This window comes from Mastigoproctus giganteus, chromosome 2, assembly GCF_048544385.1.
Source record: "Mastigoproctus giganteus isolate SK-2022 chromosome 2, ASM4854438v1, whole genome shotgun sequence".
Classification (NCBI taxonomy): domain Eukaryota; kingdom Metazoa; phylum Arthropoda; class Arachnida; order Uropygi; family Thelyphonidae; genus Mastigoproctus; species Mastigoproctus giganteus.
In genome coordinates this window covers 5,668,480-5,695,975 of record NC_143576.1, presented here as the reverse complement: position 1 = coordinate 5,695,975, position 27,496 = coordinate 5,668,480, and the positions used below count along the sequence as shown (strand labels likewise).

Below are 27,496 nucleotides of genomic sequence, written 5' to 3'. Positions count from 1 at the left end.
GTATGCATGCAATTGTGAAATTTATAATTAAAAGAGACCATTATCTTGGAAAAATGCCTCTTAAAGCATTTCTGAAAAAGACGACTCCTTGTGCAACAAACCAATGAGTACCGAGCTAATAATGAGTGATCAACGAGTGTGCATTTAGTCGATGATGATGAAGAATAAACATTCTTTAACATTTGTAAGTCGTAAATAATTTCTCTATAATTATAATTTACTTGATTTTACAGGCTTTGTTTTCATTTCTTTTGATAAATCAGTCATTGTTTAAACTTAAACTAATTAGCTAACTAATTTCATTGTTGAGAACGTAACTCCTATTTTTAACCTTATGTCTATGGGAAATAAATTCCCGCTTTACAAGCACGTGCTAGGAACGAATTAACTTGTAAAGTCGAGAACAACCTGTATATACAGTTATCTCTCGATTTGCAATGGTTTTTTATTGCGTGGTTTTGCTATTGCACGGTCAGGTATTTACTACCAAAATTTTAGATTATGCAGCGAGTTTTGGCACCTATGCGATTTTTGTTTACGAAGCTTAAAAAATAGGAATGAAGAGCAGATTTTGAAAATTTATTTGTTTTTTTACATGATTGAAGATTTCACTGAATTAGAAACACATTTCACCATAATAACATAAAATCCCACAGAATTCCAGCTGTCAGTATTATTGCAAATGCAGTAAGATAGAGTTTACTCAATCTTACTGCATTTGCTTATAATTAGATTGCACTAACAGAAGAGCCCAATAAACTGGAAAGTGCCAATTGTTTTTATTGTTTTATGGTCATGATCTCCAGAAATGTGCTTTAGAAAAATATCACAAAGGCATTCAAAACTGATTCTTATAACCAAACATAGCAATAAACGGTGGTGTGTTTGTCTGGTTATTTTTGAAACAACTTCCTCATCCGGGAACCCCCTTCATCAGTTATCCTATGTTAGCTGTTCAGACAGAATCTTTTTCTGGTTTGCCCAACGTAGTGTTTTAATTAATTTTTTATTTAATTAAAGTGTTTTAATTTCTTGTCTATATAAAGTGTATGTTTAATTAGTACCTAAAATGAAGAAAGCTAAAACAAAAAAAAATTTAAATCTAGAGGAAAAATTAAAAATCATTAAGGAGTTAGAAAATGGCAACAAGGTTGTGATATTGGCCAAGAAATACAGCATAAATGAATCTAGCATTTGTTGAATTCCAGAAAATAGTGAGAAAATTAAAAAGTTCAAGTATCTGTTCCATATCATTGGCTGCAAAAAGCACTACACAAGTGAGGATTCCATTAATAGAGAAAACTGAAAAATTACTTTCTTTCTGGATAGAAGATCTTAATCAAGATCTAGTTGCAGAGCTGTGGCGCAAATAATATCTTAATTCAGATATTATCCACAGCTCTGCAAATTTTTAATCGCTTACAAGAAGAAGCCGCCGATCCATCCAATGCAGACATCTTTCAGGCCAGTAAGGGTTGGTTTGAAAATTTTAAAAAACGTCAGTCTTTACAATCTAAAATTAACAGGTGAGGCAGCCAGTGCAGATACGGAAGCTGCTTCTTTGTATCTAAAAACTTTAAAGGATGTTATTGTGACTTAGAGCTATCTAGCAAGTCAAGTGTTTAATGCTGATGAGACCTGCTTATTTTGGAAGCGTATGCCAAGCCGAACATTTATTTCAGAAGAAGAGAAAACTGCCCCAGCTTTCAAAGCTGCAAAAGATAGGTTAACACTTTTGTTATGTGGCAATACAGAGGGTGACTTTAAGTGTAAACCACTTCTAATTTATACATTAGAAAATCCTTGTGCTTTTAATTAAAGGAATATCAAAAAGCTCCTTACTAATTCATTGGAAATCAAGCAAAAAAGCCTGGATGACAGCTAAAATCTTCAAGGATTGGTTTTTAAATTGCTTTTGTGTCAAAACAAAAAGATATTGCCTGAAGAATAACATAGCATTCAAAATCTTGCTCATTTTTGACATTGCACCCAGTCATACTGCACATTTGTCTGATCTGCACCCAAATTTGAAAGTTACATTTTTTCCAGCAAATACAATCATCAATTCAGATCAGATGGATCAAGGTGTTATAGCTTCCTTTAAACTTTATTACCTAAGAAGATCTTTTTTTCAATTGATAGAAGCTACTGATGGAATACGCAGTCTTTCAATTCGAGATTATTGGCGGAATTATAATATTCTTGATGCTGTAAAAAATATTGAATTCGCTTGGGTTGAAGTTAAGAACTTAACAATGAATGCAGTGTGGAAAAAGCTGTGGCCACAAAACTGCACTAAAGAAGCCACGGTTGAAATGCCAAAGATAGTTGAGATTGTGAGAATTGGCAAAATGATTAGTGGAAGGGGATTTGAAGAACTGGAACCAGCAGATATCACGGAGGTCCTTGAATCTCATAGAGAACAGCTGATATGTTTTCACAATGTGAAGAAGAAGATAATAAAAATGATAAAAATGAAGAAGATGCATACAAAAATTAGATTGCGAAGAGACTAGCTGAGTTTTTAAGACTTGCAAATCAGCTTAGCCAAGAAGCTCTGGATATGGATCCTAATTTGGAGAGGAGTTTAAATTTTCACAGAACTTTATCATTAGCTTTAGTTCCTTATGAAGAAATTTATAGAGAAAAACAGTGTGCTTCTAAGCAAACAATTTTAACAAATTTTTTTCAAAAAGTGCTGGATACTATTGCAAGTTTATCACAGGAAAACAGCGATGAAGAAATAATGAATTTAGATTAAAAATCTGTAACCAAGTTACAAAGGAGGTTAGGCAAGCAAAGGCAGATTACGAGAAATCTTTGGCAAGGGATGCAAAGAAAAACAGCAAAGCGTTCTTTACTTATGTAAACTCTAGAAGGAAGGGGATGAATCAGATTGGTCCACTTGATATCGATGGGTCAACTGTTGATGATCCTGCTCAGGTAGCTAACAAACTGAATGAATATTTTGCATCGACATTCACACAGGAGGAGTTATTCAGCGAGGGGAATGCCAGAGGTGTATTCAACTCTGGCAGTAATCTAGAGAATTTTGTAATAACTGAGAGCAAAGTGGAGGAGAAATTGTGAAGGTAAATACAAGGAAGGCACCTGGGGTGGATGGGATCTATCCAGTTATATTAAAGGAGGCAGCAAAGGAAGTAAGCAAACCCTTAGCCATAATTATGAGAGCTTCCTTGGACACAGGGGAAGTACCCATGGTCTGGAGATGTGCAAATGTGACCCCAATTCACAAAGGAGGATCAAAGGGCGACACAAATAATTATAGACCTGTGAGTTTAACTTCTGTTCCAGGAAAATTAATGGAGTCACTGGTTAAAGAAGCACTGCAGGATCATCTAGACAAGACTTCAGTCATAGCTCAGACACAGCATGGTTTTGTTAAGGGGAAGTCTTGCCTGACCAATTTGATTGGATACTATGATGCAGTCACAAAAGAACTGGATGCAGGGAATAACTTTGATATTATATACTTGGATCTTAGAAAGGCTTTTGATACTGTTGCACATGGAAGACTGCTGCACAAATTGGAGCAGTGTGGCATTGGAGGCAAATTGCTGCTATGGATAAAGGGGTGGTTGAGGGGGAGAAAGAGAGTGATAATCAATGGACACTGTTCATCATGGACTAATGTTATTAGTGGAGTCCCTCAGGGTTCAGTATTGGGTCCATTATTGTTTTCTGTATTTATAAATGATATTGATGATGGTATATCAAGCTTAATGTCCAAGTTTGCAGATGATACGAAGGTTGGCAGGGTTGTCAAGAACACTACTGACACTATGCTACTGCAACAGGATCTGGAAAGGTTGAGCAGATAGGCTGAGAGGTGGCAAATGAAGTTTAACATTGACAAATGTAAAGTACTACATATGGGAAACAGCAGCCCCAGAGCAACGTATCAATTCTGTGGTACTACACTGACAGTGGTAGAGATTGAAAGGGACCTGGGGGTGGTTTTTCAGGCAGATATGAAGTTTTCTGAGCAGTGCAGACAGGCTGCAAGAGTAGCTCATGGTGTATTGTCGATGATATATAGGAATTTTTCTAGCAGGGATAAGGAGGTGATTATTCTCTTGTATAAAGCAATGGTCAGGCCACACCTAGAGTTCTGTATACAGGTCTGGAGGCCTCATTTCAAGAAGGATGTAGAGATGCTGGAACGAGTACAGAGGAGGGCAACAAGATTAGTGAATGGAACAAAGGGGTGCTCTTATGAAGAAAGGCTTAAGTTTTGCAAATTACAGTGTCTGGAGACTAGGCACCGGTGAGGTTATCTGATAGAGGTGTATAAAGCCTTGAATGGTTTGAGCATGCTCAGTGCTGATGGGATTCTTCCTCTTGCTCAGAATAATCACCTGAGAGGGCATAAATTTCAAATTGAGAAAAGACAGATGTAGGATAGATGTGAGGAAATTTGCCTTTAGCCAGCCGGTGGTTGGTTGGTGGAATAGACTTCCATCCCTTGTTGTGGAAGTTGATAGCCTAAATAAATTTAAGGCTCAGCTGGACAGGTATTTCGTATGAACAGAGGGTTGAAGTGGAAGTGGTTATTTTTTATTTATTTATTTTATTTTATTTATTTTTTTTATTTTTTTTATTTTATTTATTTATTTATTTATTTATTATTATTATTATTTTTTTTTTTGGCTGATGCTGCATAAGCTTGCTTTCTTGCATCAAATGCCTCTACTAATGCTAAATCTAGAGGTATTAGCAAGATTAATTTTGTGGACGTTTCTAATTTTGCTTTTTTTATTTCTTACCAAAGGAAGACAATTTTTTTCAATTTAATTTTTTTTGCACATTTTTTTTTGTCCACAGGTATGGAACCCCCCCATTATGTTTTCGCATCGGTGAATTTGGACTGTATAGTGTTTTCCCGGAACATAACCCACATGCAAATCGGCGGATGACTGTATTTATATTCAATAACATAAACTTCACAGCATAACCGGTGCATAGTGTTATTACTGCATTAGGATATAAGTTTAGCATAGTATTTTTAATTATATTGAATTTGAACTGAAATCCTGCCTCAGACCAGAGCAACAAAGCAAATGGCTCAAGGTAGTGGGAGTGCCAAGGTGCAGGGGAGAACTGAGGGGGGACCGTTGGTTGTCCTCCGAATCACAGCCATATGAACTGTACTGCTTATGTGATATTTGTGCAGCTGTCAGGAACGGGACAAGATATTGCCAAGGGGGGAATGTCTTTGTGTATGTGCTTGACATAGGATGTGAGGCACCAACACAGCTTTGTCTTGGGCCATTATGAGAGCTTGAAGTACAACGTGGATGCCCTCGAAGGATTTAAATTGGGGGCCTACCAAGCTCTCGGCTACCTTCACGAATGCCTGAGGCAACCCCCAAGGCAGAATGCATTGGTCCCACTGAACTGGTTCTTGTCAGTCGGGAAACGGGAAATATAATGTGCAAAAGAGATAGGTAGAATAGAACCAAGCAAAAGTTGATGATGCTGTAGAACAGATATCATCTTTTAAGTGCACAAAAGGTGATATTATTGTACATATTGGAACTAATGACATTGAGTAGGAAATTTGTGGACTTATTTTAAAAGTACAGGTCAATGTTGAAAAAGAGCCGCAAGTTGGGGTTAAATTTGAAAGTGTCTGCAATTCTGTTCAGACACAATGGGAAGGAGTAAAGGATGAGAGCCTTGTCAATCAATTCGGCCTGGGAGAGATTGCTTATGGGTTAGAATTTTCCTCAGCATGGTCTGTGCTTGTTAACAAGAGAAACTGCTTGTACAGGGATGGAATACACTTAAATAGAAAGGGTGTAAAAATATTTGCTGAAGCTATCTAGGCAGTGTTACGTGTTGGAAAACTGCTAGCTTGGGGGATACACTTCAGGGATTAACAATAGCTGCTGGCAGAGGTTAAAGTGATTCTTGCACAGCTTCTATTGGAATGAGCGGCTGCCTGGAAAGCAAGGTGCTGGAGATTTCAAGAACTGCTGGAATCATCATGGAATAAGTAAATACATGGGCTGTGTTCGGGTAAATAAGAGTAAGAGCAGATGCATGTAAACTTTCATGTACACCAGTGCTAGGAGTATAGTAAATAAATTTGATGAATTTGAAGTGCTGGTCAAGATATCAAAGCCGGATATTGTTGGGTTATCAGAGACATGGTGCCACACAGATATAAGAAATTCAGAATTTAAATTTAGGGAGTGCAATGTATACAGAAAAGGCAGACAGGATAGGAAGAGAGGAGGGATTATGCTGTTAGTTAGGACACATGCAAAATCCAAAGCAGTGCATCCAGTTGACATGGGTAGCCAGTGCAATGTTGAGTCAGTTTGGTGTGATATAAGCATTGGGAAAGCAAAAATGAGAGTAGGAGTGTGTCATAGGCCTAATGACTCTGATGAGTACAAAAAGCAACTGTACAGAGAAATAGTGAGCCAGTAAATCAGAATGTCTTATAATTGGGGATTTTACCTTCTGAGATATTGACTGGAACTTGTGGATTGGTCACTCGCACACTAACAAGACTATTGTGGATTTATTGAATGATTGTTTTCTACAGCAGCAAGTTCGAGAGGCAACCAAAGGGCGTAATACTCTTGATCTGATTATCAGCAGTGATTATTCATGCATTAAGAATTTGCAGATAAAGGAACCACTGGGTGGCATTGATCATAGTGTACTGATGTTAGATTTACTTAAAGATGTAACTATCATCAGGGGTAATGGGAAGGGTTTTTGCTTTCATAAAGGTGACTACAGTGATCTTAGATAGCTTTTAAATTCTATAGAGTGGAACTAACTGGTGACGTTACCATCAGCAAATTCTAAATGAGAAGCATTCAAGGAATTAATCTTGGATGGTACTAAGCCTTTCATACCAACTAAGATATGCTGTTCACAGTTTAGGCCTAAAGGGATGGCAGGTGAACTAATACGGCTTGTGGCAGAGAAGAAAAATGCATGGGAGGCATATAAATTATCAGGTGACACAGAAACCTATGATAGATATAAGCTAGTCTGAAATCAAGTCGCAAAGGAGGTTACACAAGTGAAGGCAGATTATGAGAAATCTTGGCAAAGGATAGAAAGAAAAACAGCAAAGACATCTTTACTTATAAAAACTCTAGAAGGAAGAGTTTGATCGATGGTTCAATTGTTGATGATCCTGCTCAGGTAGCTGACAAAACACTGAATATGTATTTTGCATATACATTCATACATAAGGAATTCTGTAGTGAAAGGGATGCCAGAAGTTTATCAAACCCTGACAGTCATCTAATTGTCATTAAGCTATATAACTTTGTGATCAGTGAAAGCAAAGTGGAGGAGAAATTGTTGATGGACATAAAAAAGGTGCCTGCGGCAGATGGAATCTAAGCAATTACATTAAGAGAGGCAGCAAAGGAGGTCAGCAAACCCCTAGCCATAATTACGAGAGCATCCTTGGATTCAGAGGCTGTCTCTATGGACTGGATAAGTACAAATATATTTCTATTTCATAAAGGAGAATCGAAGGGTGACACAAGTAATTACAGACCTGTTAGTTCAACTTCTGTTCTGGAGAAAATAATGTAGTCTCTGGTTAAAGAAACAATGCAGGATCATCTAGACAACACTGCAGTTATAGTTCAAACACAGCATGGGTTTGTTATGGAGAAAATCTTGTCTAACCAATTTGATTAGATACTACGATTTGGTCACAAAGGTACTGGATGCAAAAAATAATTTTGATATCATAAGCTTGGATTTTAGGAAAGCTTTTCATACTGTTGCATGTGGAAGTCTGCTATACAAATTGTTGTTGTTGTAGGGTTTTAGGAGCATCAGCGACTAAGGCCATATTGCTCCGCTATACAAATTGGAGCAGCATGACATTAAGGGTAAGTTGCTGCTAGGAATGGTTGAGTGGGAGAAGACAGTGGTAATCAATGGGATCATGGGGGTCTCTCAGTGATATTCAGGAACTTTGCTAGCAGGGATAAGGAGGTGATTATCCCTTTGTATAAGGTAATTGTCAGGCCAAACCTTGAGTTCTGCATATTTGTCTGGAGGCCTCATTTTAGGAATGATGTAGAGCTGCTGGAACAAGTACAGAGAAATGCAACAAGATGGTGACCTCTTATGGTCACTCCTTACCAAGAAATGCAAAGGAAAGACTTGGAAAGGTTCTTACCAACTTCTGCAAATTGCAGCGCTTGGAGACCAGGCACCTGTGAGGTGACTTGATTGCAGTTTATAAGGCCTTGAATGGTATTGAGCAAGCTAAATGCTGATGGGATTCTTCCTCTTGCTCAGATTTTGCTTTGGGGGGGGGATAAATTCAAATCGAGGAAAGTCAGTTGTAGAATAGATGTGTGGAAATTTGTCTTTAGCCAGTGGTTGGTTGATTGTTGGAACAGACTTCTGTCTGTTGTTGTGGAAGTTATCTTAAATATATTTAAGGGGAATCTAAGGGTGACACCAGTAATTACAGACCAGTTAGTTTAACTTCTGTTCCTGGGAAAATATGGAGTCATTGGTTAAAGACGCATTACAGGATTATCTAGACAAGACTGCAGCAATAATTCAGACACAGCATGGATTTGTTAAGGGAAAGTCTTGTGTGACCAATTTGATTGGAAAATATGATGTGTTCACAAAGGAACTGGATGCAGAAAATAATATTGATATCATATACTTGGATTTCAGGAAAGCTTTTGACACTGTTGTGCCTGGAAGACTACTGTACAAATCGGAGCAGTATGGTGTTAAGGGTAAGGTGCTACAATGGATAAAAGGGTGGTTAAGTGGCAGAATACAGTGAGTGGTAATCAATAGATGTTGCTTTTCTTTTCATGGACTAATGTTATTAGTGGAGTTCCCCATGGTTCTGTGTTGGACTGACTGTTGTTTTGTATATTTATCAATGATATAAATTATCAATGATTAATGGCAGTGTGCTCGTGCAAAAGGATCTAGAAAACTTGCGCAGATGGGCTGAGAAGTGGCAACTGAAGTTTAACATTGACAAATGCAAAGTACTGCATATGGGTAGAAGTAACACCAGAGAAAAGCACCAACTGTGTGGTATTACAATTAGGGTGGTAGAAAATGAAAAAGACCTCAGAGTAATTGTGCAGTCATATATGAAATTTTCTGGGCAGTTCAGACAGGCTGCCAGAGCAGGTCATGGGATATCATCAATGATGTTCAGGAGTTTTGCTAGTAGGGAAAAGGAGGTGTTGATCCCTTTGTATAAGGCCATCTGGCCATGCCTTGAGTACTGCACACAGGTCTGGAGGCCCCATTTTAGGAAGCATGTAGAGTTACTTGAGTTAGTACAGAGAAGGGCAACAAGATTGGTAAGGGGAACAAAAGGGTAGTCTTACAAGAAAGACTTAAGTTCTGAAAATTGTAGCGTCTGGAGACTAGGCACCTGTGAGGTTATCTGATTGAGTTTTATAAGGCCTGGAATGATTTGAGCAGTCTCAGTTCTGATGGGATTCTTCCTCGTGCTCAGATTACAAATCTGAGGGGACATAAATTCAAATTAAGGAAAGTCAGTTGTAGAATAGATGTGCAGAAATTTGTCTTTAGCTAGTGGGTTGTTGCTTGCTGGAACAAACTTCCATCTGTAGTAGTAGTAGTAATAGTAGTAGTGGCATATGATGCAAGAAAGCAAGTGTATGAGCTTATGCAGCATCAGCCAAAAAAAAAAAAAAAAAAAAATCTCCAAATGCCTGTCCAGTTTCTCCTTAAATTTATTTAACCTATCAACTTCTGCAACGACAGCTGGAAGTTTGTTCCAGCAATTAACCACCCGCTGGCTAAAGGCAAATTTACGTCACATCTATTCTACATCTGTCTTTTTTTAATTTGAATTTATGCCCCCTTAGATTCGTAATCTGAACAAGCGGAAGGATCCCATCAGAATTCAGCATGCTCAACCCATTCAAGGCCTTATACACCTCAATCAGATCACCACGCAGGTGCCTAGTCTCCAGCCACTGCAATTTGCAGAACTTAAGCCTCTCTTGGTAGGAAGATCCCTTCATTCCCCTCACCAATCTTGTTCCCTTCTTTGTACACGCTCAAGAAAATCTACATCCTTCCTAAAACGAGGCCTCTAGACCTGTACGCAGTACTCAAGGTATGGCCTGACCATTGCCTTATACAGAGGGACAATCACCTCCTTTTCCCTGCTAGCAAAATTCCTATATATCATTGACAAAACCCATGACCTGCCCTGGCAGCCTGTCTGCATTGCTCAGAAAACTTCATATCTGACTGCACAATTACTCCCAGGTCTTTTTCATTTTCTACCACCTTAAGTGTAGTACCACACAGTTGGTACGTTTCACTGGGGTTACTTCTACCCATATGCAGTACTTTGCATTTTTCAAGGTTATACTTTCAGTTGCCACTTCTTAGCCCATCTGCTCAAATTTTCTAGATCCTGTTGCAGTAGCACACTGCCATTACTGTCATTAACAACCCTGCCAACCTTTGTATCATCTGCAAACTTCTACACTAAGCCTGATATACCTTCATTAATATTATTGATAAATATACAAAACAACAGTGGACCCAACAGGGAACCTTGTGGAACTCCACTAATAACATTAGTCCACGAAGAGCAGCACCCATTGATTACCATCCTCTGTCTTCTCCCACTCAACCATCCTTTTATCCATTGTAGCAACTTACCCTTAATACCATTCTGCTCCAATTTGTACAAGTCTTCCAAGCGCAACAGTGTTAAAAGCTTTCATGAAATCCAAATATATGATATCAAAATTATTTTTTGCATCCAGTTCCTTTGTAACCACATCATAATATCCTATCAAATTTGTCAGACAAGACTTTCCCTTAACAAACCCATGCTGTGTCTGAATTATTTCTGCAGTCTTGTCTAGATGATCTTGCAATGCATCTTTAACCAGTGACTCCATTATTTTACCCGGAACAGAAGTTAAACTAACTGGTCTGTAATTACTTGTGTCACCCTTCGATCCCCCTTTGTGAATTGGGCATACATTTACACATCTCCAGTCTGTGGGGACCTCCCCTGAGTCCAAGGATGCTTTCATAATTCTGGTTAAGGGTTTGCTTAGTTGCGTTGCCGCCTCCTTTAATATAACTGGATAGATCCCATCCACCCCAGGTGCCTTTCTTATGTTTAACTTCAACAATTTCTCCTCCACTTTGCTCTCAGTTATTACAAAATCATTAAGCACCTTTCTACAATTTGATAACCTTCTGCCATTTCTGCCCATGTAGTTGTGGAAGTTTTTTGTTTTTGTTGTTTGGTTTTTAGGAGCATTAGTAACTAAGGCCATACTGCTCCGGTGATATGCAGTGGTGATTCATTGACTTTTCCACATCCTCCGTATTTGGTGGTCACAGGCTCGAACCCCGGTCTAATCAAGAAGCGTGTGCTACACACTGCTGCTCCTGCCCACCTGGCTACAGAGGCACCCTTGTGGAAGTTGATAGCCTAAATAAATTCAAGGAGGACATGGACAAACGTTAAGAGGGAATGGATGTGTGAAATGTTTTTTTTTTTTTTTTTTTTTTTATGGCTGTTGCTACATACTATACTACCACTAGATTCAGTGCAGCTAACTGCACTAATCTAAATTTTAAATAACAAAAAATTTCTTAACCAACTTACAAATATCTGAAACCGAACTGTTTTCAATCTGAGTTTATGTAGAATCACAAGACTTAAAACTCTTGGATGTTATAGCATAAGACATCTGTCTGTTGTCCAAATAAATAAATCACAAGGCAACATTTTCCAAAAAAAAACAAATTAGTTTGAGTATATTTTTAATAAGATAAATCAACATTACATATAAACTTTTTACAAGAATGGATAATAAACTGTCAAATCACTGATCCAAGACCTTGTCAGTGCCCAATTTAGATGAATTACTCTCTAGTAACAAAATCAACATTGACCATTTTTGACCATATGTAGACTTTTAAAACAAAACATTTTAATCCACTAAAATTCTTTATGTAAAATAGTTCACTATGTTCTTACTACATAAGTTAACAAGTTTAAAGCTGCTTAATTAACTCTGCAACCTTTCTGAAAAGTTTAAACTTTATTCCTCTTTGAGAATTTCAAATTTTCTTTAGCATTTTCCATTTACACATAAGTGTAGATAATTTTAATTCACTTACATCTGTTCTTTGGAAAACTTGTAAATATTTCATCCTTGCAGAATTCCTTATATATTTTTTTCCATTACTGTGCTAGTTTACACTAAAAGAATAACTAACATTTATTCCTTTATCATTCTTCAACAGCTGTTTTCAAACAGCCATTCTGTCATTGTCTCAGATTTTTAAATGTCTAGTGGATGCAATTCTATACAATATAAAAAGATATCAACTTAAACAAAACAGAGATAATGGTAATTATCTCTAAGTTAAACAGAAGCCCAAGACTTAGCAGTGAGTACTTGGTGCTCAGTCTCCAGTGAAAGTAGAAAGTCTCTCTCTGTGATGGAACTTGAACACAGGTAATACAGTCAGTCCTCGTATAACACGTGTTTACCCTACACGAATTCGATCATACACGATTTATAAATAGGGGAATGATATCTTATATAACACGAATCGAATTCGCTTATGCACGATTCGCCTTTGTGTTTACAAGAAATGGCAGTCGAACGCAGAATCACCCCAACCGAACGCAACACGATAGGAATGAAGAGAAGATTCTGAAAATGTATTTATGTTTTTTATATCAGTGAAGGAGAAACACATTTCACCATAATAACGTAAAAACCAACGCAATTCCACCTGTTCTTATAATCGCAAATGCAATTAGATCGAGTTTACTACCAGTTTATAACAGATTCCACTAGCAGAAACGCAACTGGAAATTGTTTTTATTGTTTTATGGTAGTAACCCCTCGAAATGTGCTTTAGTAAAATGTGAGGTGTTAATAGCGTATCTCAGCCTTTACGGTGTTGTTTATTCAGTTGCTACAGGTGCCCAGCTTTGTTAATGTGTATCAAACGTGCCTCCTCGTTTTGTAATTGTGCTTTATTCCCTAAAATTGAGTAAAATACCTAAAAGGTGTGAAAAGGAGGCATCCTGGTGAAGATACTGCAGATTCAGAGAGAAAAAGAAAAGCAACATTGATAAACAGAGGCGGACTGGATCAAAAATTCTTACCTGGGAAAATTTATAGTGGCCTCATACTATGGTTTATGGCCAAAATCACATCGGCCTCTGGCCCACCAGGGTTTCCCCGGTAAGGCTTATGGCCAGTCCGCCTCTGTCGATAGAGAAAAAAATATGAAATTGTGAAACGCTTTGAGTGAAATGAAAGACCATGTGATATTGCACGTGCTACAGACCTAAATGAGGCAACGCCGAGAATTAGAAAGAATGCAGAGAAAATAAAAACAACTTTCATAGCAGGAACAACTCAAAGTGTAATTAAAATCCATTAGATCAAGACTCAGAGAATTGGAAGAGATGGAACGGCTGTCATCTGTTTGGATAGAAAATCAAACAAAAAAACAAGTTTGCTTACGATAGAAGCAAAAGCATTAGCAATATTTTATTACGTAATAGTCGTAATAAAATGCGTAAGTATTTTGTTACGATTATTTGTGTTTGGTAATGTTTTGGTTACAAATGTATGTTCAATCTTGGGTGGTCGGCACCTAACCCTATTTTTCCCATAGGGCCTGTTGTTTATATTGCACGATTTTGTATTGCATGAGGGTTTCTAGGAATGCAACTATCGTGCTATACGAGGACTGACTGTACATAAGAATTTTCATTTCATTTCACTTACTGCGTAGAAATATCCATGTAATCCAATAGTATCCAACAACTGGTTTTCATGTAATTTAGTGTGTGGTCAATAGTTTATTATATGTGATTATTATAAAATTACTTATTTGTAATTTGTGATTTTAATGAACAGAGCTTGTTATTAAAGAGGAATAATTTTAATACTGAAATACTAAATTGTGTTTTATGCTTTTGTCACTGGATTATTTTTATTATTATTATTTTTTTTGTTTTCGTCTTACAGATGAAGTGAACAATTATGTTCCTGAAGATTGTGTGAAGGCATTGGGACTTGTTATTGAAGGATATTTCAGTGAAAATAAGTAAGTACCAAAAATTTCCATGTCAAGAATAGACTGACATAAAAGTTAATGTATTTGGTGTGTTGATTAGTTGATGGGGAGCCGACCGGGCTAGCTGGGTGGGTAAAGTGCCTGCCTGGCAACCCAAAGGTCACGGGTTCGAATCCTGCCTCGGGCTTGGATCAGAGTAGTGCAAAAATCTTGGGAGGTGCATTATGGCCATAGAAGCCAATGTGCCAACAACCAACAAAAAAAAAAAAAAAAAGTTGATGGTGGAAAAAATGCTTATGACTAGAATCACTGTCCAAATCCATTATACCCAGTGAATGTTCCTGTGGCTATAGTTATACATATCAGTTGTTCTTGGACTATCAGCCTTCCATTCACTATTTGTTTCCTTGCTATTGTATTTCCTATTAAACTTTTTGGCCTTAGTTTTTTTTTTTTTATTTTGTTTTGTTTTGTTTAGTTTAGTTTTTAATGCTTTCTAATTCTAATTCATTCACATATAATGATAATCCAATTGTTACATCTCATACACTAAACTTTGCATTAATTTGTTCCTTTATTAAGTGGTCCATGAAAATTACAAAAAAAAAGTGGCAATCAGGTGTAGTTCCTTTATTGGAATGAGGCAGTACTCCAAACAACTGCTGCACATTATTGCCATTAGAAAAGGGTTATTTTAATCTTCAACTGTTTTCCAATACTTTCTCAGTCGTCAGTGCAGATTTGCAATTTATATAGAAAATTTTTATTCCACTTAAGATTATTGCTGCTTAATTTAAAAGAGCAGATTTCTGGGCACTTTATGATATGTTTTTATTTTCATGCTCTTCAAATCCTAAATACAAGTTCCCATGATTTTTCTTAGTGCATATACAGGTAGTTCCTGACTTTACAAGTTAATTTGTTCCTAGTGCATGCTCGTAAAGCAGGAACTTATTTCCCATAGACATAATGTTAAAAACAGGGGTTACGTTCTCAACAATGAAATTAGTTAGCTAATTAGTTTGTTTAAGCAATGATTGATTTATCCAAATAAATGAAAACATGGCCGGTAAAATCAAGTAAATTATAATAATAAAGAAATTATTAATGACTTACAAATGTTAAAGAATGTTTATTCTTCATCATTATCGACTAAATGTACACTTGTTAATCACTCATTGGCTCGGCCCTTGTTGGTTTATTGCACAAGGCATCATTGTCTTCAGAAATGCTTCAAGAGGCATTTGTCTCCAAGGTAATCTTTTCTTTTCTTTATAAATTTCATGATAACATGCATAAACATTTTTTAACAGCATGCACAAATTGCAACTAACACGATTTACACAGAGTAACAAGTTTATGAAGCTTAAAAAAAAATTCTGAAAATTTATTTATTTTTTATATGATTGAAGATTTCAGTGAAGGGGAATCACATTCACCATAATAACCTAAAAACCCACACAATTGCAGTTATCGGTATTATTGCAAATGCAATAAGATGGAGTTTACTACCTGTTTATAATTAGATGCACTAACAGAAAAGCTCAATAAACTGGAAAGTGCGATTGTTTTTATTGTTTTATGGTTGTGACCTCCAGAAATGTGCGTTAGAAAAATATCACAAAAGCATTTAAAAAAAATGATTCTTATAATGGAACATATGATAACAGTGAAAGTGTAGTGCATTTTAATGATTTGAATTTGTAACTAATACAATTTACATTATAAAATGATGTAAATTGTATTAAAAAATGGTGTAAATAATGTAAATTGTATTATTAAATGGTAGCCCAAACTAAGCTATTTATCTTTTAGAGAGATAAATAGCTTAGTTATATAGCGAAAATTTCAACTTCCGAGGTCTTGGAACGAATAATCAAAATACAATGTGTTAACTGGATTCACATTACGATATGATAGTGTCTCTGGAATGGATTAATATCGTAAAGCGGAGTATACTGTATTGTATAGCTATGCATGTGGTTTGAAATGCACTATTTATGAATGCTTAACATTCATTTTTTGCAATTAATGTTCATATTTTCGATTTTGTTGAAACTTGATACTTGAAAAAAAAACAAAAAAAACTTGTAAACATGGGAACTCATAAAGTGAAAACTCGTAAAGCGGGAACTGCTTGTATTTGAACCTGCCATTCTCTTTTAACTTAAAATCTGACTGTTCTTCATCAAGGTTACATTCAAAGATATTTTTAATTCTCTTCTCTAAGATACTGGATTTTTTCCTGGTATGCTAAGGAATGAAATTTCTCAATTTCCACATTTAACTTTATTTTCCTTTTTTTTTATTTGGCACAGTTAATGCTTTTGTCTGAAATGACTTCTAGATAATGTTATGTAATCACCGATGCTATTTTTTCCCCCTTCCAGCTTTCAGGTCACATTTCATATACACCTCTTGCATCTTTCCATACTCGAAACATTCTCTGATACTTTTTTGTCCTTAGTAAGCATCTAAAATATCTTCCGTTCAGTCTTTTCTTCTTCTTCACCATTATCATCAGCTCCTTTTACTATTGAAGTTAGCAAAAGATTTTGGGAGAAGGTCTGCAAAGACTGAAAATGCAGAATGCCGTGGTAGCCCAAAAAATTAGAGGCAGTTAGAAAAATATTATAAGACATTTTTGCCATTTACTCTGTACTTCTAAAATATCATTCTCTTCTGTTTCACCTTTGCTCTTATGATTTTTTATTACTTTAGTTATGGTATTTTCCCTCTGTTCTGAGAGGCTCTCACTAAATGCAAAACATTTTACCACATTTCTGGTATTGTCTTCCATATCTTTTCCAAAATCATTTCAATTTTTTCTTTAACTTGTTTCAAATACAGCTTAGTCCTCTTGCACATTTCTTTATATTCCAATATGGATATATTGGTCAAAAAATCTTATATATTTTCTTTTCTCTAACTACCTCTTTAATTTCTTGGGTCTACCATCACATTTTGCATGGTAGACCCAAGAAATTCAGCTTTCACTAATGATCTCTTAAACTTTTACTATCCATTATCTAGAATAATATTAGGATCATGAATTCCATTTAACATTTGAGCAAGAAGGCAAGGATATATTTAATGACTGTAGGAAAATCTGATATGTTGGCACTTCTGGGCAATCACCTGGGTTTCTTAATGGATTATATCATTTGTCTGTGACATAGCACCAGCCCTGTGCCAGAGGCAGATAGGCAGATACTGAAAGGATGCATCTAGCCATTGGTAATATTAATGAGATCATCATTAAATTCAGGGATTATTCCCTTGGACTTGGAAGTACCACCATCTCCTCATTCATTAAGTGAAGAGCTGAAGATATATATTAGTTACATATTAGGTTCTAATATTTGCAGTTTCTTCGTGAGACATGGATGCTAGCATTATTAGAGGTATATGATGCAAAAAGAAAGCTTATATAGCATCAGCCAAAAAAAAAAAAAAAAAAAAACCCTTCCCATTTCACCAATCCATTCAAAAGTTAGCATTAGCATTAGTAGAGGCATATCATGGCAGAAAGCAAGCTTATGCACCATCAGCCAAAAAAAAAAAAAAAAAAAAACCACTTCCACTTCCATTTTACCCCTCCATTCGTTCGAAATACCTGTCCAGCTGAGCCTTAATGGAACTGATATTCGGGTGACACTCAAGTCAAGTGGACCTAATTTCGGCGAAGTCCGGACGGTTTGTGACAGCCAAATCCTCTGCTTGCTGCACCTTCACGATGGTGGGACTGCTAGTAATCCTGGGTATAACCTCCATACACAAGTACATCGTGGGTGACCACCCAGGTGTGAATCAACGTAAGCAGGGGTTGAAGTGTGGCACCCACACCACATGGAGGAACGCCGTCCCTCTATGTTACCAGGCAGTACTAGGTGGTAGATGACTCTCATCAACCGGTGCAATACCACCACTTTGCTTATTGGAGGCTTGAAGTGGTGGAACCTGTGTTTAGTCTCTAGAGCTAAGTTCCGGCCAACCTTTCCCTATCTCTTCCATCATGCAGTGTGATGGACTTTTGAAGGACTTTTGAAGTTATGATGAACATCGTGGCGAGATCCAATATTCCTTACATTTCGAGGGTACAGCTCTAAAACGGTGTTCGCAGGCCGGCCGCTAGTTAGTACACCGGACCGAACCTATTGGTAACTCTCTAGGAGGCTTCCAGATCAGCTAGTGTATAATCCTGCTACCTCTACGCTGCCAGATAGTGATGGAGGGTGTCCGAGTAGTGTGTATGCGGGGAGCATTGTCGAGGCCATGTTATGTCAAGGATCTGGGTATATTCTTATCATATGTACGCCTTATCCAAAAATTTCATTACTTCATACAGCATGTCCCATCCACTTTTTCTTACTATTGAATACACCATGAATTGTCAAACTACTAGAGCAAGCTTATCTGCGAAAAGATCTAAACCTCCCAAGCACTTTCTAATTCATTTCACAACTATATGTGGTCTCAATTCTAATCTCAACGATGTACATTTCCACTTGCAGTCTGCGAAACCCCATGTACTTTTTCTGACAGAATCTCAGTTATCGGTTGATTCAACTACTGCTCATCTCAGATGCCCAAATTATTCGCTGTATGATTCCTTTCACCTCAAAGGTGGTACTTGTGCATATGTCCGTTCTGATATTCCCTGTCAGAGACTTGGCAATTTGGAATCTCCTCTCTTTGATCTTCTCTGGCTTAAAATCTCTCTACCTCATTGTGTCAAATTCATCTGTTGTCTCTACCGTTCTCCCAATTCCACTAACCACTTGGAGCTCTTTGACTTCCTCTCTTTGCAACTTGACTTTCTCCAGTCCAACTTTCCTAACAGTGAGGTAATTTTCCTTGGTGATTTTAATGTTCACAACTCCAGCTGGCTTCCGTTTTCTAGTCACACCAACCCAGCTGGTTGAGATGCTGAGGCTTTTGCAATTACTAATGACCTTGCACAGATTGTTCATTTACCTACAAGAATACCGGACAATCGTAATCATACAGCCAATAAGCTTGATCTTTTTCTCACAAACAACCCTTCTAAGTACCCGGTTAAAGTGAGAGGTCCTTTAGGCATTTCAGATCACAACTTGGTGATTGTCTCTTCTCCAATGGAGCCTTTATCTCATAGCTATTCCCAACCTCGTGTTGTTTGGTATTACAAGGATGCAAAATGGGACAACCTGCGAGACTTCCTTTCTTCTTTTCCTTGGTCGGATTACTATTTCAAAACTTCTGATGTCAACGTTTGCTCAGATCATGTCAGTGAAATTATTCTTCCAGGAATGGAATCCTTTATCCCACACTACACTTTAAAATCTTGTCCTTTATCTAAACCTTGGTTTTCTAATAAATGTGCTAAGGCTGTTCAAGAGAAGAATGTTGCATATCGTAATTGGCTTGTTTCTAATTCTCCAGTTTCATTTTCTGCCTACACCAAAGCTCGCAACAATTGTAAAGCAGTTGTTAACCAGTCCAAACTAGAGTTTGAACAGGCTAAGAGTAGAAAACTTGCTTCTTGCCCTAATGGTAGCCGAGCATTCTGGTCTCTTGCCAAAGCTATTGGCCACAACTTTTGCCCATCTCTGCTCCCACCTCTGTCCAAACCAAATGGTTCTTTTTTCACTTCAGCTAAGGATAAAGCTGACCTGCTAGCATCCCATTTCTAAACTAATTTATTACAGTACAGAAACTTTTAGATTACACTTTGTATATGTTTGTATAATTTCAAAATAAAATTAAAAAATGCTAAGTAAATTATTGACCTTCTGGAATATATTTTTGTCTTACCGTTTGTGTTTATATATTTATTTATTATTATTATTTTTTACTATTAATGTGAATTGTGTATGTAGGGTAGTTTTCCCACTTTATAACCTGGCAGTACTGGAAGAAAACCAGAAAGTCACAGGCTACAACAAGGCAAGTAACAAGAATAATTTTTGTATTCACCGTAAATGAAAAATATATTGTAATGTAGCATGTTGGCGCATGCATTAATTGGAAATATATTTTAACCCTTCTATAATGAAGTGCTATTAGTAAATTAATAAGAGGAGTTCAAAATCGTTTTGAATATTTTCGTTAGATTCTTTTAATTGTGTTAATTTGAATTTTAATTGTTTTAAATTGATTTTGTATTGTGTTAAATTGATTATTTAATTATTTATATTTTACTTTAATGTACCGGTAAGTTGTCGTTTTTTTCCTTTTTTCCGTTTTAATTTCTGGAGGGTATCATACGGAAGTGTTCCACGTACTATATTGAGGTAAACTCCTCTTATTAATTTACTAATATTATTATCAACGTAGAACATATTGAGTATTTCAGCTCTGATTCATACTATCTAAATAATGAAGTGCTGGAATCATCACTCAAATTTTGTTATGGAAAAATTGTGCTGTAATGAAAAAATGGAATTTTTTGAGCATCATCAGACAAGAAATATAATAGTAAAAAAATCAGCAGTATGCATGCAATTTGCATGTGTATTTATTTATTAAATTACATATACATCAAATTCATACATATAAAAACATAATATTGTCCTAATTGTTATATTTTGTTATGAATAAAGTTTGGAAATCATAGCAAGCACAATTTATGAATTTTACTCCATAATTTCTGTGAAGAGATCTTTATTTCTTATATAAATGCATTTTATTGGGTTAAAATTAAATTTTGTTATAACAAAACTGATATGATTTAATAAATAGCTCTTATAAACAGGTGGACAAAACCTTCAATTTTGCACCATTAGTTACCTGGATTAAAAGCAATTTGGGATTAAATCCTTTTGGATTAGTTTCATGTTTATCAAAAGGAGTTCGCCTTTCTTGGTGTAAAACAGGTAAGCCAGTAAAATTTTTAATGAATATTTAGATAAATTTTAAAACATGGAGGTGGGGAATTATTATAACTAAAGTTTTTAAATTTTTATAGTGTATTTTTGAGTGTTTTAGCAAGACATTTTGAAAAAATGATTCTCTATCCATTGTTTGTGTGTGCATGCCCACACACATTAATTGTCCATAACATGAAAAAAAATGTGGGAATAGCCAGTTATATGTATTTCTTATTAATTTATTTTCTGAATAATAAAGCAGGCATTTAAAAGATTTGAACAAGTTTAGATTATAAAAAACTAAAATTATGTACCAGATACATAATGAGTTTCTGCCGCTCTATTCTGAGACTGATAGTGTCACTGATAATGTTACAGCAGCAGAAGCTGTTAAAAATGTCTTTACTTCAAGAACTCATTATGAAACTGGTACAGTAAAATAAATAAAAAAAAAGTATTGCTGCATTATTTTTATTGAAAAAATAATTTCAGTACAATGAATTGAATTTTTCATTGTACTAGTGTGCAATGAAATAATTCGTATAAAATTATTGGTATATGGTAACTGAAATAAGATATATAATTTTGAAACTCAAATGATTTTAATTCCTGAGTGAATACTCCATCGATTGTCGTTCCTTTATGTGTAGTATTTACTAAAGTATTTGACTTAATATCTAAATTGAAGACATCTTTCATAAATTTACAAAAACTTCTTTCCAGCCTCAGAATTTAATTCTAGATTTAAATCACCAGCATCAAATAAGAATTTGATGCCATGGAATATGGCATCAAATTCTTGTTTATGAATATTTGAATTATATCTAATGACATCCCTGAAGTGATGTATATGGCAATGATGAAAATAGATTGCTTATGTAAACTCTAGAAGGAAGGGGATGAATCAGATTGGTCCACTTGATATCGATGGGTCAACTGTTGATGATCCTGCTCAGGTAGCTAACAAACTAAATGAATATTTTGCATCGACATTCACACACGAGGAGTTATTCAGCGAGGGGAATGCCAGAGGTGTATTCAATTCTAGCAGTAAGCTACAGAATCTTGAAATAACTGGGAGTAAAGTGGAGTAGAAACTGTTGAAGATAAACACAAGAAAGGCACCCGGGGTGGATGGGATCTATCCAGTTATATTAAAGGAGGCAGCAAAGGAAGTATGCAAACCCCTAGCCATAATTATGAGAGCTTCTTTGGACTCAGGGGAGGTACCCATAGACTGGAGATGTGCAAATGTAACCCCAAATTCACAAAGGAGGATCAAAGGCTGACACAAGTAATTATAGACCTGTGAGCTTAACTTCTGTTCCAGGAAAATTAATGGAGGCACTGGTTAAAGAAGCACTGCAGGATCATTTAGAGACGACTTCAGTTATAGCTCGGACACAGCATGGTTTTGTTAAGGGGAAGTCTTGCCTGACCAATTTGATTGGATACTATGATGCAGTCACAAAAGAACTGGATGCAGGGAATAGCTTTGATATTATATACATGGATCTTAGAAAGGCTTTTGATACTGTTGCACAGGGAAGACTGCTACACAAATTGGAGCAGTGTGACATTGGAGGCAAATTGCTGCTATGGATAAAGGGGTGGTTGAGGGGGAGAAGACGGAGAGTGGTAATCAATGGACACTGCTCATCGTGGACTAATGTTATTAGTGGAGTCCCTCAGGGCTCAGTGTTGGGTCCATTATTGTTTTTTGTATTTATAAATGATATTGATGATGGTATATCAAGCTTAGTGTCCAAGTTTGCAGATGATACAAATGTTGGCAGGGTTGTCAAGGACACTACTGACACTATGCTGCTGCAACAGGATCTGGAAAGGTTGAGCAGATGGGCTGAGAGGTGGCAAATGAAGTTTAACATTGACAAATGTAAAGTACTACACATGGGAAACAGCAACCCCGGAGCAATGTATCAACTCTGTGGTACTACACTGACAGTGGTAGAGAATGAAAGGGACTTGGGGGTGGTTGTGCAGGCAGATATGAAGTTCTCTGAGCAGTGCAGACGGGCTGCAAGAGTAGCTCATGGAGTATTGTCAATGATATACAGGAATTTTTCCAGCGGGGATAAGGAGGTATTATTCCCTTGTATAAGGCAATGGTCAGGCCACACCTAGAGTACTGTATGCAGGTCTGGAGGCCTCATTTCAAGAAGGATGTAGAGATGCTGGAACGAGTACAGAGAAGGGCAACAAGATTAGTGAATGGAACAAAGGGGTGCTCTTACGAAGAAAGGCTTAAGTTTTGCAAATTACAGTGTCTGGAGACTAGGCACTGGCGAGGTTATCTGATAGAGGTGTATAAAGCCTTGAATGGTTTGAGCATGCTCAATGCTGATGAGATTCTTCCTCTAGCTCAGAATAATCACCTGAGAGGGCATAAATTCAAATTGAGGAAAGACAGATATAGGATAGACGTGCGGAAATTTGCCTTTAGCCAGCGGGTGGTTGGTTGGTGGAAGACTTCCATCCCTTGTTGTGGAGGTTGATAGCCTAAATAAGTTTAAGGCTCAGCTGGAGAGGTATTTTGAACGAACAGAGGGGTGAAGTGGAAGTGGGTTTTTTTTTTTTTTTGGCCGATGCTGCATAAGCTTGCTTTCTTGCATCAAATGCCTCTACTAATGCTAATCTAGTACTCTAGGTACTCTACCTAGAGTACTAGATTCACTATTGAATTTGCACAGAGATCCACAAATGTCTCCAATTGCATCTGATACCACTGTTGCACTGCTATTATGTTGTGCAAAGATATGTTGTGTGCTGATGATAGTTGAACTTTCACACTGATATATTGCAACGCCACCACTATGAACATCCAACCTTTCAAATTGAGTCACACATTGGAATGGTTTAAGTAATATATGTTCATCATTATCCAACCATGTTTCACTTAATATCAGTATTTTGGATTGCCGTAAGATTGTGTCCATTTCGATATCTCGAACATGGGCCCATAAACTTTGTACGTTAATTGATGATATAGACTTTATTTGATGATATAGATATACCACCTCGATGTTGGCACGTATTCAATCGCTCTTGAAGACACAGACATTGGGTATCGTAATAAATACCAAGCTGCCTCTTGTGAACTCATCTCCACAGAATTCAATACCTCTACACTTAATGCTCGTGTTAGGTCAGTTATATCCATATCAGGATATTCTTCTTGTAGCTCTATAATTTTCCTTTGCAGGTTGCTTATTCCTCTGTTAGTTTTATTCACATATTCAACTACATATGCTGCACACGAATATTCTTCTGTGATAAAAAATTGTAAATCTGAATTAGACTTGAGCACTCCTAAAATCCAATGATTGTAATGATCCATAATTTTCTCTTCTATCTTGCATTTAAGAAATACACGTGGTCGTTTGATACCAACCCTCAAAATATTTAGATATTTTTCTTCTGATTGGCGTTGATTTGATTTAAGGAATTCTTCGAAATTAATATGATTATCCAATTCTAACGAGTCATGCATTTTACGATATTTTTTGTGATAAGCTTTGATTGTCATCTGTGGCCATCGGTATCAATATACAAGTTTGCGACCTTGGCCAAAAAGGTGCTTCAAATTGACATTCATGTCGGTTTGTGTTATTATTTTTATAACAGGTAAAAGTATTTTTACGTTGCTGTAAATTTGAATAATCTGAAGTTTTCTCTATAGAACATAATGCATCTATCATTTGGATTGCTTCTTCCATCCCACCTTCTTTTCTTCTAATGGTGCATTGTTCATCCATAATAATATATGTGCATGTGGACTTCCTCAATGTTGAAATTCAATGTGTTTAAAGAAATTCACAAAATAATGTTTCCCAAAAGTTCTTATAGGTTTTTGATTTTAAAATTTTGAGTATACTCTCAACAATTTTATTAAATTATATGGCACGCGCTACCGGGTCTTCATTTATTAATGTAGCTCTTTCCATCTAAGGTAGATGGAAAGAGCTACATTAATACTATAACTTCATTAGTTGTAATTTCTCATTTATATCTGAATTTGTATAACATACATAGTAATACGGGCCATGTTGGTTCACACATGCTGAACGCCAAGAACATTGTAGGTTTTCCTAATTGACCAATCATGGCAAACACATCTCATTTACGTTGACTCCAATAATATGCTGAATTGGGAATTGATTTTAGAAATGCCAAGTTAGACTCTAATGACTTGTTTATAAATTCTTTTGATTCCAATATAGAACAAGTAATGTTAGCTGTTATTCCTACTGATTTAAATGCAATTTGCAAATTTTCTGTGGTACACATTTGCATAATTTTCATTGCCATGTATAGCAAATGTTGGGGATAGCAAATGTTGGGTTTCATTGCCATGTTTAGCAAATGTTACTCCACAACGATCAGATCTATGAATTTCACTCGATGCCATCATAAAGGGAGTAATTTTCAATCCATTTTTAAATTTTCGTGCATCTATATTAAATATGAAACTTGATGGAGATGATTTCTGACCCGTTGCTATACATAAATATTTATCTTCAGATTATAATATTGTTTGTTGTTGAATTAACAATAGTTCATCATCATTGTTCACAGGTTCTACAATTTCATTGAATGTTCCTGTTCACTATCATCATTTGTCCCCAAGAAATCGTCACTCACTTTTATGCTGTAGAATTTATACAAGGGTGAATTTATCAAACATCGTAACCATATTTTCACTATTTTCTTCTGCACACATCCTTGTAGATATGATGATTTATGTATGAGTCTTTGTTTTATATGTACATTAATGGCATAATCGTCATCTGATTCTCTAGGTAATTGATGAACCGTGCCTCTGTAGCCAGGTGGGAAGGAGCAGCAGTGCGTAGCACACACTTCTTGATTAGACCGGGGTTCGAGCCCATCACCACCAAATATGGAGGATGCGGTCAGGGAATGACCACTGCATATCCCCGGAGCAATATGGCCTTAGTTGCTAATGCTCCTAAAAACCAAATAACAAACAAACAAACAATTGGTGAACCATCATATTTACGTTAACTGGTACATTTATTATTTGTCAAATGATCCCATATTGTCCATGTTCATAACGTAAATGATGAATTTGCATAAAGGGTAATTGTGGTGATATCAAACACTTAGTTACAACATCTAGTGGTGGCAAATGAGTAGGATATGTTGCATATATAAATCCATTTGACGTGACCATAGTTGGTATCCGTCCCTCTTTTAATGAGTTATGACATGTATTACACGTCATGAAAGTACTCACTTCTTGTAAAGGAAATTCATTTTGAAGTTATTCATATGAAGTTGTTGGAAATGGTTTCAAATCTAATTGAAACCATAAATGATCACAAACATTACAACTAAATCCAAGTGAATTTTTGTACACTAGTTTTTCAAACTCACTGTCACCTCGTGTAGACACTATAGGGATGTAATCAGGAATCTCATTATTAGCCATTTCTAATTTTGCTTTTTTTTCATGCACGATATTCCTTCATTCGTTCTGCTGGAGTTTTAGGTTCCTGATAAGTATCAGGCATAATAGAACTCTGTGGTTGAATTTCATTATAATTAGGGATAGTTTGAATTTCTAATTTCCTTTTCTTGCATTCACGATATTCCTTCATTATTTCAGCTCGAGTTTTTTTGAGTGCAGTTTGAGAACTCCCAGGCATAACGAAACACTCTTGTTGAATTTCATCTGGATTCACATTTGTGTCGAACTTCCCTTTCTTTCTTTCACGATATTCCTTTGAACTCTGGGCTGTAGATTTTGGCACAGTCACTTGTGTATTAATCATTATGCTGATATAATGGTATAACGTAACGCATCACTGCTCAATTATATTTGTTGTGTCATTGCAACTTGTTGCATCACTGCACTTGTTGCGTACAATTGAGTTTTCTTGGGTGCACACGTTGTACTTGTTGCGTCACTGCACACAACAGGTACAATGCATGCACATCGGGTTTTGTGACAATTTCTAGGTAACATAATGCTTTTTTACAAATAATGCCGGTAAAAACGTTTTTAACGTCAATAAAATAAACGAAAACTTTGGTTGTTGTGACAAATCAAAAACTTCTTGTTAAGTCACAACAAAAACAACTGAAATTTGATTTGCACGATCAGTACACTTATCGATGCACATTGTGCATCCAGCATGTCATTATCTGTGATTTTCAGTAATATCTATGACATATTTCCAACACTATTTCTAAAGGTTACAACCACAGAATCTTTACTTAAGGTACTCTTTACTGGTGAGAGTAGATTCAATCTCATCAGTGATTCTCGATGTCAGCTAATCTGGCGAGAGGTTGACACACGGCATCACCTCGCAAACATCACTGAAAGGGATCAATATGGCGGTTGAAGCGTTCTCGTCTGGGGAGGCATTATCTTGGATGGACATAAACAACTCCATACTGGAAGGTGGTACTGTAACCGGTGCACGCTGCTGTACTGAGGTAATCCTTCCCCATGTGCATCTGTTCCGAGGTGCCATTGGCCC

General features: G+C 36.4%; 1 protein-coding gene across 1 annotated transcript in view; it reads left to right on the top strand.

The window, feature by feature from the left end:
- The window catches only part of LOC150089132 (TBCC domain-containing protein 1-like), a 219,297-nt gene that overhangs the window by 62,335 nt on the left and 129,466 nt on the right, over positions 1–27,496 (top strand). The window contains exons 6-8 of the mRNA XM_090390345.1: positions 14,067–14,145; positions 19,977–20,043; positions 20,852–20,972. Coding sequence (XP_090246471.1) covers positions 14,067–14,145; positions 19,977–20,043; positions 20,852–20,972 — 267 coding nt within the window. The remainder of the gene's footprint in view (positions 1–14,066; positions 14,146–19,976; positions 20,044–20,851; positions 20,973–27,496) is intronic.